Source organism: Eubalaena glacialis, chromosome 13 (genome assembly GCF_028564815.1).
Source record: "Eubalaena glacialis isolate mEubGla1 chromosome 13, mEubGla1.1.hap2.+ XY, whole genome shotgun sequence".
NCBI classification, from domain to species: Eukaryota; Metazoa; Chordata; class Mammalia; order Artiodactyla; family Balaenidae; genus Eubalaena; species Eubalaena glacialis.
The window spans coordinates 26529053-26544116 of record NC_083728.1 but is presented as its reverse complement, the minus strand read 5'-3'; the positions used below and the strand labels follow the sequence as shown (position 1 = coordinate 26544116).

The window sequence follows — 15064 nt, the reverse complement described above, 5'->3', positions numbered from 1 at the left end:
AGACCTCAGAGAGGTTAGGGTACTTGCCTGCTGTCACACAGCCAACAAGGGAAAAGTCTGGGATGCACAGCCAAGGCTGACACTAAGAGCAAGCTTATTGTGCTGTTATAAATAAAATGCATGAATTTTTAAATGTGTATATTTTGATTGATCAGCAATAAAGAAAAATGCTTCTGCAGACTGTAATAAATATTTATTGAGCATCTACTGTGTGTCAGGCCCTGGGGATGATGCCCTGTGGTCCTGGCCCTCATGGCCTCAGAGCAGGGACGATTATCACTGTGCCCTAGGAGCTGGTGGGATTCCTGCTCAGAGCAAGAGCATGGGGTGCCCCAACAGGTGGGAATGTAGCAAGTAGCCCACAGATGTTCCTGACCACCTCTCAGAGTCCTGAGAGCTCAGCTGTCTAGCAGGGAACCTCTGCTCATTTTGTAGTTAGAGGAAACGGAGACCCTAGGAGAAAATGAGTGTCTTGCTCCAAGTCACAAAGCAGGTTATTAACAGAGCCAAGACTGGAACCCAGATCGGGGTCTCCTCCTCCATACCCCAGCACAAGGCAGGTCCCAGAGTCCCACCCTCCATGAACATGTGGTGTCAATGTGCCCATCACCAGCTGGAGGGACCTTTAGAGATGACCTGGTCCCGCACCGCCAAATGTGCGGTTGTCCACTCTCCCCTCCTGAACTTGTGGCAGACATTACTAATCAATTACTAATCATTACTAATCAATGATGCCCTAATCTAATCATTACTAATCAATTGCTAATCATTACTATTCAATGATGCCCTCTAAGCCCAGGAGCTGCCTGGGAAGGCTTCTCAGCAGAACGCTCCATCCAGTCCCTACAATCAATCAGACTTGTAATTGGGAACATAGTTCTTAGAGTTCCCTTACTTGGCCCCGTAAGGGAAACTGAGGCTCAGTGAGGAATCACACCTGCCAAGGGCTGTACACCAGCACCTAAGGGAGTCAGAATTTCCAGACACTGGTATACTGGAGGCCTGAGACCATTTTAGCTCATCTGGTCTTTACTGCACACAAAAATAAGAAATGCTGTTGCCGTTGACTAAGCATTAAGCATACTGGATGCTTAATCTTCTCATTTAATCTTCTCCATAACCCTGTGGGGCGGGGCCGCATACAGATGGGAGACCTGAGTTGGAGGGGAGTGAAGTGACCAGAAACCAGCAATAATTATAATCATCATCATCACTGTTGTTACCATGTATCAGGGGCCTACCACACATTATCCCACCGCATCCTCACAATATGCCTGGGAGGAAAGTCCCATCATTAGTCCCATTTCACAGGTAGGGGAACCTGAGGCTCAGGGTGATGAAGCCCCTTGTCCAGGCAGCACAGCCAGCAACAGGCAACGAGAGAGGATTCGATCCCAGCCTGCCCAACTCCAGAGCCGGGGTCTGACTACCGACCCCTCGGTACCCTTTTAATTTCCATTTTGCAACCTGGATCCAGGCGCGGGGGTGTTTACCCATTTTACGATGAGACAGCTAAGGCCTGGGGTGAACACCGGGTCTGAGGTCATTACATCACACTTGGCCCCCTGGGCTGTGTTCCTGAGGCGGGAAAAACTCTCTTCACAAGATTTCAGCACAGCCCTCAGCTCTGTGCCCACAACCAAGGCAAAAGGGACCTCATGTGTTTGCAGAACTGGGCACAGACAGCCAGGGAGGGGCGTCTGCTGACCGGCCCAAGGCTCTGCTGGACGGCATCTTCCACGTCCCAGGCCCAGGCTTGGGCACCTGGGCTGCCACCTTCTCCCTGCTCTGTGCTCTGATGGTGGGACCACAGTCAGCGTGAGGAAAACTAGCTCCCGAAGCCTCCAGCCCTACCCCTACTTTGCTCTGGACGCGTTCATGTGGAGGACAGGCTTACAGGTCCCTACTGAGCTGCAGGTGGGCGACCGGAGGAGATGGACACTGGGTGACCTGGAGCTCTCTGCTGGTGCTCCCAGCCTGATGCCAAGTGGGCACCCATCTGTGCTTCCTGGACCATATTCCAGGTTGACACGGGCCCAATGCACCAGGGGTTACAACCAACTCAAACAGCAGAGGCTGAGGAATAAACAGGATATTCTAGCCCAAGGACTCTCCTGCTCCACCAGCTGGCCTCAAGTGACATGGTAGAAAGGTCCTTCCCTGGGGACCCAAATTCCTGTCCTTGTGAGTCCTGGGCGAGCCACCTCCCTTCCCTGAACCTGTTTCCTCAGCTGGAAAATGGCGCTTTCCAAACCTCCTCACGGGGTTGTCGTGGGCACCAACGGTGAAAGTGGACCTGCAGTAAGAAGCCCAGGGCCAGGCACTCACCCGCACCTACTGGGTGCTGGGCACTGGGGCCAAAGAATGCGACTCGCTGCTGCCCCCAGAGGCTGCGAGCTGGAACAGCCGATCTCAATGGGAGAGGATGCAGAACTGCGTGCGCTCTCCAGCCTTGCCCTTTCCCATCTGTGTGGCCTTGAGCAAGTCATCCTCCCCTTCTGAGCCTCACGCTCCGCAGCCGGGAAATGGGGGCAGTAACACCCCCTGCGTGGTTGCTGAGGGGATGAAACAAGATGAAGCAGGATAAGCACCTAGGGTTGTGAGGGTCATGTCTGGGCTGAGCTGGGGCTCCAGAGGATGGGGTGGAGGTCACAGCTCATAGAATTCAGGTAGAAAGTACCTTCAAGCCATCTAGTCCAGTTGTTTCCATTTCTAGCCAGCCACCCGCAGGCAGCTCCATCCCGGAGCCCCTGACCCTAAGTATCTAGGGAGGGCATCAGGCATCTATAGTTTAAACAAACTTATCAGGTGATTTTGTTTAGTCTTTTTTTAAACGGCTATTGCCCAGAGTAGAAAATTTCAACAAACCTAAAAGATATGAAATGAAAGAGGAAAATAAGTGGGGTTCAAGTCACCGTGTAGCCTTGGATGAGTCCTTCTCCTTCTCTGGGGCACAGCCTCCCCAGACTTCCCAGGAAGGAGGTTAAATTGATGAACTCTAAGCTCTCCTGTGGCTCTGATGTCTGTTATGTTTCCAATGTGGTCATGTGACCCTTGAGTAGTCATCAGAAGGGAAGAAGCAGATGTGTATCTACAAATGTGTTAAGTCAGGATTTACTGTGGGTTTGAATGGCATGATGCAACTCACACGGGCTTCAACAAATATAAAAGAGGGAGGGAGAAATGTGTTTGAACTGGAAAGTCCTGGGCATAGAGGACTTCAGGCACAGCTGAATCCAGGCACTAAAAGGATACATTTTCTCATTCCCTTAATATGGCTTCATTCTCTAGTGAGATTTGTCAGATAATTGTATCTAAATGTTTTAAGGACAAAAACAGACCCAGGCAATCTGTGCAGACCCAGGCAATCTGTGCAGACCCAAAGCCCCCTTTGCTGGTAGTGAGCTCTTTTATCCAGAACAGTAGTTATATGGTCTCCATGATACTGTAAATGTACCCCTTGTGTAGGGATGGAAATGTATGTGTTTTCTTCATATGAGTCTAGCTTATGCTGTCTTGTTCTTGCACGTGTGCATACGTGCATGTGTGAATGTGCACATGTTCACATGTGTAAGTATGTATGTGCTTGTTCAAGAGTCCCACACACACTGCTGGGATTAGGATCCAGAAGACCTCAGAAAAAAAGGGGGGCATGGTTTCTCTCCACTTAGGTAGATTTAGTGTAGTGTACATCAGACTTGGTGTACACTAAACCTTTAGCAGAAGGGGGCCCTTGAGGGTGTGGTAAAGTCCTATCCTCATGTGGGTTGGAGCCAGTGAACCTGCAGAGGAGTGAGCGACCCTGAGAATATGGCTCCTTAGAAAGCAGGACCTTTGAGGTGCATGTGTGCCCACCTCCAGGCCCACCCCCAGGGGACAAGAGTGTCTAGTTAATTTCACCTCAAAGCTCAGCCATGAGAGGCGGCCGACATCAGTGGGAGAAGCTGGCTTTGTCCTGGGTGTGGTCCATGATGAGAAACAGCACCCACACCAGCCACTGTGACCCCAGGAGGCCATGGCCAGGTGGAGGTGGGGTCTTGGGAGGAGGGAGGGTGAGAAAAGGAAAGAGGCAGGAAGCCTGAGGGAACCATATCCCCATGAGGCAGCCAGACTCAGGTAGAAAGAAAATCTGGAGGGAAGAATCATACAAATATGCAACAATGGTCTTTGAACAATAGACTGAGGAAATTTAGAATCATACACGGCTCACAGTCACACGAAGTCACACAGGACCTTAGCAGTCATCTGATCAAATTCTTGAGCATCTCTGGTGATGGGGCCTTCGCCACCTTCCCAGGTAGTAGATGGCCTTATAGGATGCCCCAGAGAGAGGCTTGGAGCATTCTACAGACAGGTCAGGGTCTAGGGGACCCATGTGAGAGGAAAGCCCCAGAGTGGGTGTGGTAACAACTGGCTGAGGGCAGAGAGCAAAGGAAAAAAGTCAAATTTTGATGATTTGCCATGAAAGGAGCCAGCAAGGAGCTGAGATCGGGGAAGACGGGGAGGGACCACCTCAGGCAGGCAGTCACGGAGGTTCTGAGGTGATGTCGAGAGCCAGAGACAGTTGCGGAGGAAAGTTCTGGGAAGAGGGAATGGTCTGTGCAAAGGCCCAATGCAGCAAAGAGGCTGTCATCTTTCTGGAACAGAAGGAAGACAGTAGGGGCCAGGGAGGGAGGGGTAGATGAGTTTGGAGAGGCAGTGAGCAGATGACACAGGCTCTTGTGGGCCGTGGTGAGCACTTTGGGTTTAAGCTGAGAGACCCCTCTGGCTGCTGCATTGAAGGTAGAGGGGTTGGGGGCAAGTGTGCAGAGGGAGACCGAATATTGGGGGTTAATACGGAGGCAGATTTTGTTCACTCTCAGGAGGAACGTTACTGAATAAATGGAGTAGGCAGGCTTGGGAGGATTGTAGTGAGCAAACCGTCATTGCAAACACTTGCCCGGAGGCTGGCTCCACCGTGAGGGATGTTGTGGAGAGCACTCAGACACCGGAGGAGGGTTGGGAAGAATGACCACACTGGTCTCTGACCCTGACTCTATGGGTCACAATTCTAGCCCCATCTCTGTCCCTGTCTTACTGGGTGACCTCAAGCTGGTTGCTTTCCCTCTCTGAGCCTGAGTTTCCAAATGAAGACAGAATTAGGCTGGATGATCACTGTGGGTCCTCCTACCAGAACATTCTCCAACTCATCAATTCTATCCATTCTCAGTCTTTACCCCAGCCCCCACCCACAATGGCAACCATCTTGGCAGCTGGAGGCTCTATGAGAACCTGATCTTAGTCTTGGCACAAAGTCCTCTCCATATCCATCCATTCCAGTTCAAGCATCCTCAGTGACCTTTGGGTTGGAAGTCTCTGTGTTCACTCTAGACAGGGGTTATTTTCTTTGGAGTCTCCTTGGATGGCTCTGAAACCAGGGCTTGCTTCCATGGGCAGCCTCCCACCCCATCGCCACCATATAAGGGCCATCACCACCCAGCACAATTCCAGGAGACTGTGCAGGGGAGCAAGGATTTGGTATTTTCCTCCAAACCTGTGAATGGTGGACTTCCCCATTAATGTCTCCCCACATGGAGGCCTTCAGAAGGTGTTGGGGGCAAGAGGCAAAGGGAAGGGCCACTTGAATTAGCTACTATTTTGAAAATAGGAAATTAAGAAATAGATTATATTAGAAGTGTCAAACTGATGAGCAATGCATGGTCATGATGTGGCACCCTTTTATTTGTTCATACTTTTATTTGGCAAACCTTTATTTTGTTGTACTGTACTAGGTGCAGTCTTTTTACTATGGGTTGGGAATTCAACAGTGAAATAAGTCATAGTCCCTCCTCTAAGGAGTTCACAGCGTGGTGGGAAAGACAGACAAGTCATCACTAATTGGTACCCAGGACTCCAATTAGAGAATGAAGGCAGCAAAATGGTGGAGTGGGGCCCCCTAAACCTAGACTCTGGGGAGGGGCCTAGAGTGGGTTTCATAGAGGACAAGATGTCTTACTGAAGCTGGAGAGTCAGTAGGAAGTGACTTAGGTAAAAAGGCAAAGAAGAGGGAAATGTTCCAGGCAGAGAAGACAGCATGTGCAAAGGACCTCTGTGTAAAGAGCATTGACTTGGAGTCAAGTGTGACTTGTCATATAGCAGCTCCTCCACTCACTGGCTGTGTATGTCTGGGCAAGTTGCTCTAACTTTCTGACCTGTGCTGCCCATCTTTAAGAGAGGAGATAACCACATCGATCTTAAAGGACTGTTGAGTGTAAGAGTGATGGGTGCTCATCAAAGATCCCTTTTCTCTATGGGTAATTCTCACTTCTGTTCCTCCCATGACTGTCCAGGTGTCAGGACAAGATGTTTCAGCTTTGGAAACTTGTTGTCTTGTGCGGCCTACTCACTGGGACCTCAGCGTCTCTTCTTGAGGATCTCGGCAATGATGTTGTGAGCAAGCTGAAACCTGTTCTCGATAAAGGACTTGAGACCGTTGACAGTACACTTGGACGTGAGTCAGCAAGAGGGATGATCAGTGGCAACTAGGAGCTTGCCTCCTAAACACTATGCCTGTATTACCAAAGGCTGCCACCAGGGGCTGCTCTTTATGGGTGGTTTCCTGAGAGAGGTGGTGATTTGGTTCCTGGTTCATTCATTTTTTATTTTTCTAGAAACAAGTAATGCTTAAATAAATAAAACTTTACATATTATATCACGGTAAATTTTCTAATACATGCATAGGATAAATTCCTGAAAGTGACATTTCAAAAGTTCAAAAGGTATGCACATTTTAAATTATACTGGATATTGACAAATAATCCCCTATGTTAACATTTTCTCCAATAGTCTTTTTTTCTACTCCCTTGACAGCACTGGTATGGAAAACTTAAATATTTTGCCAGTCTCACAGATGAAAGGTTATAATTCATCTCACTTACCATCTCTCTAATTATGAAAGAATCTACATATTTTAACTCAAATATTTTATTTATATTTTTAGCATATTCTTCTGTTGAGTCATTCAATTAGCTTAGTAATTTGTATTAACTGATTGGAAATTGAGCCCTACTTAGCTTAGGTAGCTTTAAAACTACCTACCTTTCTACTTAATCATATCTCCTTATAATTATGATTTCTTGAAAGAACTTGGCCTGCTTTTCATTTTCTGGAAACATTGGCAGCACACTGACAAACATTCTTTATAGGAGAAACTAACTTCTGTACATGACTGCCTTTCAAACCTTGCCAGGGCTTAGGCAACTTTCAAAAAAACAGAAGGGATCCACTCTCCAATTTCATTGCTGATAAAACTGAGCTCAGAAACAGAAGTGTCTGGATCAAGGTCACCTAGTTAGTTTCAGGACCAGATGTAGTTTCCATCTCTGTTTGTGTCATTATAACTAGGTAGGTAGATACTGTCCATTGCAGAGCCATGTTGCTGTACTATGATTACATATCTTTTCTTGTAGCCTTTTTTTCTCCTTGAGTGAGTTGTTGCCTTGTTGTTTCTTATTTGAATTATTTTCTGCACATATATTCTTAATTATTTTCAAATGTGCCATTCTACTTCTGCCATGCCATTTACTCTATCAAATCCCTCTTTTCTCTGAAGTCCCCCTTTAGGACACTCTGTCCTCCTGCTCCTGTATGAATTATTGCTTTCTAGGCCTGCTGCAAAGCTGTCATCCAGGGACTCCTATTTGCCACTTTCATGAGTTGGAGCCATATTTTTTCCTTGATTCTAGATTTTCCATTTCTTAGTTTATTCTAAGTTTATTTTGTTTGTGTGAGCATCTCATTAGAGCTTCACTACTAGAAGCTGATGTGCAATCAATATCTATTGCCTGGTCACTGGATCGATTGCTTTGTTGATGAATGATGCGTATATCTTAGTGTGAAGGCAGCATGGAAGGAACAAGGTCTCCTTAGCTGTGTGACTTTAGGCCCATTTCTTAACCTTTTGATCCTTTATTTCCTCATCTGAAAGTGCAGACAATAATAATATCTACTTTATGGAGTTGTTATAAAGATTAAATGAAATAACAGAGGCAAATGGTCTCATTTAGTATCTGGTGCATAGTAGCTGCTTCGTAAGTTGTGTATCACACTAAATGGAGATTGTTTCTACAGCTATCCTTCAGAAATTGAAGGCCGACTTGGAGGCGCTCCAGGAATCCACGTCTTGGCAGGAGGCCCAGCAGAAGATCCAGGAAGCTGAGAACTTGTTGGATAGAGCCCTTTCTAAAATTTTTCAAGTAGTGGAAAAGGTTATGCGGTGAGTCGCTGCTTCATGGTAGAAATCTTTGTTCCAAGAAAAAAGAATACACATCTTTAGGGGACGTAAGATTAAGGTCAAAGACAGAAAGGTGAATAAACCTTGTGTGTCCCTGCAGAGTGGAAGTCGTCTGGGGCCAGCTCTACCAGAGCTTGGGTAAATTACAGGCAGGGCTGCAGGGCCTGTCTGGGCATCTCATGGGTTTGGGCTTTCTCATTCTGTGATTTCAGGGTCAGGATGAAGGTTCTCTTTACCCTTACCTCTACCTGTTTGCTGGTGCCTAAAGCCATTTTTCCAAGGAATAAGACTTGTCTTCTCTGAAAATAGCTGAGTATATATAGTCTGAATGCCCTCAGGAGAGAGGAAACCAGAATTCACAATACATGGGTGGCTCCACACATGAAGTTCTGGAGTCCAACAGTTCTGGGTTCAAATTCTGACTGTACATAAAAGAGAATGAAATAATGCCACTTGCAGCAACATGGATGGACCTACAGATGAACATACTAAGTGAAGTAAGTCAGAGAAAGACAAATGTCATACGATATCACTTATATGTGGAATCTAAAATATGACACAAATGAACTTATTTACAAAACAGAAACAGACTCACTGACATCGAAAACACACTTATGGTTACTAAAGGGGAAAGCGCTGTGGGGGGATAAATTAGGAGTTTGGTATTAACATATACACACTACTGTATATAAAATAGATAACCAACAAGGACCTACTGCATAACGTAAGGAACTATACTCAATATTTTGTAATTACCTATAAGGGGAAAGAATCTGAAATAAAATATATATCTCTATCTACCTCTATCTATATCTATATCTATATCTGAATCACTTTGCGGTGTAACTGAAACTAAGACAACATTGTAAAGCAACTATACTTCAATTTAAAAAAAAAAGCAACAAATTCTGGCTCTGGCACATATTTACCCTTGGAGTCTTGGGGGAAACCACATTTGTCTGAATCTCAGTATGCCACGTCATCCAATGGAGAGTTTCAAACCTCTGAACAGGGTTCTCATGAAGACCAAAGCAGGCAAGGTCAGTGAGGCCCATATGCGCATCACGATGCTGGCATAGAGAAGTGCCCAGCAATGGCTGTCATGAGGAGTGACAAGGGTGAATCGTGGTTTTTGCACAGGTTGAAAATCAGTAACGTCCACATCCTGGATATCAAATTCGAAGTGACTCCTGATGGCAAAGGCGCTAGCCTGAGTATCCCCATCACCACTAATGTCACCCTGACCCTATGAGTATGCATTAGAATCTGAGGTTTGGGAGAGGCAGTGCAGCATGGCCGATGGATCTCCAATCTGGAATCAGATACAGAGATAGGAAAATGATGATGTGTAGAAGAGTCTTTATAAATTAACTGCACTATGATTTCATCATTCATTAGCTATGAGATCTTGGGATCGTTACTTAACTTCTCTATACCAGTACCAGTACCAATAATAGTACTTTTCCCTCATGGTATTGCTGTAATGATTCAATGGATCAATTCATGTAAAATAGTTGTTTTGAAACACCTAACACAGAATTTGTGCTCAATAAATGTTAACTATTATTTTTATTTTAATCACCAGTGTGATACTGTATAGAAATATCACATGAACCAAACCCATGTGGCCAGGTGAATAAACTCCTAATGTAAAAAAGTAGATTCCATAAAGAAAATAGACCATATTGACATTATCCATAGACATCCCATATAATGTCCACACAGATGGAGGAGCTCAAGTGGGCAATGTGAAGGGACTTCTAGACTTCTGTTCACTGTGAATCTTATTTCCTGCAGGCCTCTGTTGGGTGAGCTTGTCAACCTGGGCCTCAACTTGGACCTCCAGAGTAGTGTCAGCATTGAAACTGATGCCAAGACTGCTGTCTCCACAGTGGTCATGGAATAATGCACCAACGACCCAGCCAACATCTCACTCACCTTACCGGACAGGTCAGGCCCACCCATCTCACCAGAGCAGGGCTCCCAGAGGATTTGGGACCCCTAATTTCAACCTTATTCCTATACCTGGGAGGGAGCATAGTATGGTGAAAAGGAGTTCAGACTCTTGTGTCAAGTTTGCTTTGCCACTAACTTGTGACTTTGTAACCAATTTAGCCTCTCTGAGCTTCAGTTTTCACATCTGTAAACTGAGGATGATAATAATACCTAATTCATAGGTACTGTGCTGACCAAATGAGAAAATGCAAGTGTTTAGCATTCAGCCTGGCACATACTAAGCTCTCAGTAATAATAATATCCATGCTGACTTTCTGTCTCTTTGTTCTTCCCATTACTGAGACACGAGTGTTGACCGCTCCAACCATAACTGTGAATTTGCCTATTTCACCTTTCAGCTTTATCCATTTTTGCTTTATGCTTTTTGAAGCTCTGTTGTTAGGTGCATGCACATTTAGCATTGCTATATCTTCTTGAAAAACTGACCCTTTTGTTATTATATAATGTCCCTTAATAATAATAATAACAATAACAATAATAATAATAAACTGTGTTTACCTTCTTGCCTCCAGTTCGGAGGGAGAAAGAGGAGTGAATACCTACCATGGGCTCTAATTTCAGATTTCCCCAAATCATCCTCCACCCACTGGAAAATTCCCAAAATGAGATCTTGAAAACATAATCCTCTCCATTTAAATCACTGATCTCTGGTAACCCACAAAATCTGCATCCTAATCTGTGTGCTTGAAAGAGCATGTGTAGCCCAGGGAAGAGGGTGGAGGGAGAAAGGCTGACTCTGGTCATGGCTGGCAGAGGAAAAGTGGTCTGGAAGCTGAAGGCTGGGGGAAGGTTGCCTTTGGCAGGGAACAAGGCTGAGCCATGAGCAGAAGTCAATCCATCCTACTCCAACACGGAATCTGATCACAGGTTGCCTAAAGACCCCCCAGAACCAAAGAAAGGCTCCACAGCCTACTATTGCTTGGAAAGACTGAGATGTAAGTCCAAATGCCTGAACCCTGCTGGATACTGCCTTGCCCATAGTCCCAGGGAATTCATCCTGCCCTCTGGGTCCCAGTGTCCATATCTGTAAAATGGCATTCCACTCTGCTGCTCCAAATTCTCTCAGGGCTTTTCTCTCCACTTTGGGTGGAATCCCAAGCCCTCCTCAGGGCCATCTAGGCACTGCTTGGTCTGGATCCACCCTCATGTCCCTGTGTTCTCCCCTTTGCCCACTCTGCCCTGGACATGCTAGCTTTTGCTCTGTGCCTCAGACAAACTTCTTCCCTCCTCAAAACCTGTGCACGGGCTGCTCTGGCTACATAGAACACCATTTCCCCCAAGCCATCTCAATGTACGTCTCATTCTTCAGGGTCTAAAGCAAAGTTTCTCCTATTCTCTCTTGTAAGAATCTACTCTTGCCCTTCTGAGTTCTTGTCATGAGTTTTCATTATATATTTAATTGTATGTTTACTTCATTTATTCCTTTAGCCAAAAATGTATTACACATCTGCTACATGCCAGGCAGCCACCATTCTGAGCTCTGGAGAATGTACTGGTGACAGCAGACAAGGAACTTGTTCTCATGGAGCTTATTCTCTTGAGGGAAAGGTAGACAGATGAGCATTCAGTACACTAATAAAGAGCCCACAAGGAAAGTGTCACATTGCAATGATCCCTGGGCAGAGCAGCACACTTAACAGGGTACTATGATACAAAGCCCTCCCTTAGGCAAGCAGTCACGGAGGGCTGCTCTGAGGAGGTGACAGTTATGCTGAGAGCTGCAGGTGGGAAGGAGCCAGCCTTAGCCCAACTTGTTTAATATACTATTTAGGTACCAGTTTAGGAGCTGCTTATGCTTTGCTCATCCCTGTGTCCCCAGTCTCACTTGGTTTCTGGCGCATAGTTGGTGCTCTATAAATATGTGTTGAATGAATGAATGGATAGATGGATGGATGGATGGATGGATAGATGAATAGATGGATGGATGAATGGATGAGGTCTCAGGGTTGTGATGAGACTCATGGGGTATTGGGGTGAGCTGCTGGTCAGACATGGGGTTCTAAGTGATGATCCCTGTGGATAGAGGCTCAAGTCACCTGACTTCAAGGTGCTCCACCATCTTCCACCCTCTTCCCACTTCTCCTGCTTGGCTGCTCTGCCAACTTCACCGAGCTTTATCAGTTTCCTCCCTTTTCCAGCCCCATTGGACTGGTCAGTGAAGCCGTGAACACTGTGGTCAAACTCGTGAGAAAGACAGTGTCCCTTGTGGTGCAGTATGAGGTGAGTCCCCAACTCCTGTGGGCCCAGAGCCAGGCCTGCTGGGGGGCAGGTGTGACATTACCTGGCCTGGCAGCAGGAGGAGGGGAGCAGGGGCCTGACATTAGCTGAAATCACTGGGTCCCACATTTGAACCATTTGCATACCCATGTACTGCCAGTAGGCCTTCTAGCTAATATTTTCTTTAATCAACACTATTTTACTTAAATTTATTTAAATACATTTATTTTTAAAAGAAAACTTTATACCACTATCATAAATAGAAATTAATATCACTTATCATATAATTAAAAAATAAGCACAGAAGAAGTAAAACTGTCCCTGTTTGCAGATGACATGATGCTATACATAGAGAATCCTAAAGATGCTACCAGAAAACTACTAGAGCTAATCAATGAATTTGGTAGAGTAGTAGGATACAAAATTAATGCACAGAAATCTCTTGCATTCCTATACACTAATGATGAAAAATCTGAAAGAGAAATTAAGGAAACACTCCCATTTACCATTGCAACAAAAAAAATAAAATACCTAGGAATAAACCTACCTAAGGAGACCAAAGACCTGTATGCAGAAAACTATAAGACACTGATGAAAGAAATTAAAGATGATACAAACAGATGGCGAGATATACCATGTTCTTGGATTGGAAGAATCAATATTGTGAAAATGACTATACTACCTAAAGCAATCTACAGATTCAGTGCAATCCCTATCAAACTACCAATGGCAATTTTCACAGAACTAGAACAAAAACTTGCACAATTTGTATGGAAACAAAAAGACCCCCGAATAGCCAAAACATCTTGAGAAAGAAAAACAGAGCTGGAGGAATCAGGCTCCTGGACTTCAGACTATACTACAAAGCTATAATAATCAAGACAATATGGTACTGGCACAAAAACAGAAATATAAATCAATGGAACAGGATAGAAAACCCAGAGATAAACCCACGCACATATGGTCACCTTATCTTTGATAAAGGATGCAAGAGTATACAATGGAGAAAAGACAGCCTCTTCAATAAGTGGTGCTGGGAAAACTGGACAGCTACATGTAAAAGAATGAAATTGGAACACTTCCTAACACCATACACAAAAATAAACTCAAAATGGATTAAAGACCTAAATGTAAGGCCAGACACTATAAAACTCTTTGAGGAAAACATAGGCAGAACACTCTATATGACATACATCACAGCAAGATCCTTTTTGACCCACCTCCTAGAGAAATGGAAATAAAAACAAAAATAAACAAATGGGACCTAATGAAACTTAAAAGCTTTTGCACAGCAAAGGAAACCATAAACAAGACAAAAAGACAACCTCAGAATGGGAGAAAATATTTGCAAACGAAGCAACTGACAAAGGATTAATCTCCAAAATATACAAGCAGCTCATGCAACTCAACATCAAAAAAACAAACAACCCAATCCAAAAATAGGCAGAAGACCTAAATAGACATTTCTCCAAAGAAGATACACAGATAGCCAACAAACACATGAAACGATGCTCAGCATCACTAATCATTAGAGAAATGCAAATCAAAACTACAATGAGATATCATCTCACACCGGTCAGAATGGCCATCATCAAAAAATCTACAAACAATAAATGCTGGAAAGGGTGTGGAGAAAAGGGAACCCTCTTGCACTGTTGGTGGGAATGTAAATTGGTACAGCCACTATGGAGAACAGTATGGAGGTTCCTTAAAAAACTAAAAATAGAACTACCATATGACCCAGCAATCCCACTACTGGGCATATACCCTGAGAAAACCATAATTCAAAAGAGTCATGTACCACAATGTTCACTGCAGCACTATTTACAATAGCCAGGACACGGAAGCAACCTAAGAGTCCATCGACAGATGAATGGATAAAGAAGATGTGGCACATACATACAATGGAATATTACTCAGCCATAAAAAGAAACGAAATTGAGTTATTTGTAGTGAGGTGGATGGACCTAGAGTCTGTCATACAGAGTGAAGTAAGTAAGAAAGAGAAAAACCAATACTGTACGTTAACACATATATATGGAATCTAAAAAAAAAAATGGTTCTAATGAACCTAGGGATAAGACAGGAATAAAGACACAGATGTGGAGAATGGACTTGAGGACATGGGGAGGGGGAAGGGTAAGCTGGGACGAAGAGAGAGAGTAACATTGACATACATACACTACCAAATGTAAAACAGATAGCTAGTGGGAAGCAGCTGCATAGCACAGGGAGATCAGCTCGGTGCTTTGCGACCACCTAGAGGTGTGGGATAAGGAGGGTGGGAGGGAGACACAGGAGGGAGGGGATATGGGGATATACGTATGCATATAGCTGATTCACTTTGTTATACAGCAGAAACTAACACAACACTGTAAAGCAATTATATTCCAATAAAGTTGTTAAAAAAAAAAAAGATTCATACCTTTTGTATATGTCTCAGTCCATTCGGGCTGCTATAACAAGATACCATAGACTGGGTGGCTTGTAAATAACAGAAATTTATTTCTCACAGTTCTGCAGACTGGGAAGCCCAAGATCAAGGAAACAGCAGATTCA

At 44.7% G+C, this 15064-nt stretch overlaps 1 protein-coding gene across 1 annotated transcript; it reads left to right on the top strand.

Moving 5' to 3' along the window:
• Positions 1–6342: 6342 nt before the first annotated feature.
• On the top strand, positions 6343–12616 carry BPIFA2 (BPI fold containing family A member 2). The gene is given in 5 exon segments (XM_061209819.1): positions 6343–6478; positions 8110–8254; positions 9413–9520; positions 10070–10222; positions 12427–12616. Coding segments are annotated over 5 exon segments (732 nt in total).
• Positions 12617–15064: the final 2448 nt, after the last annotated feature.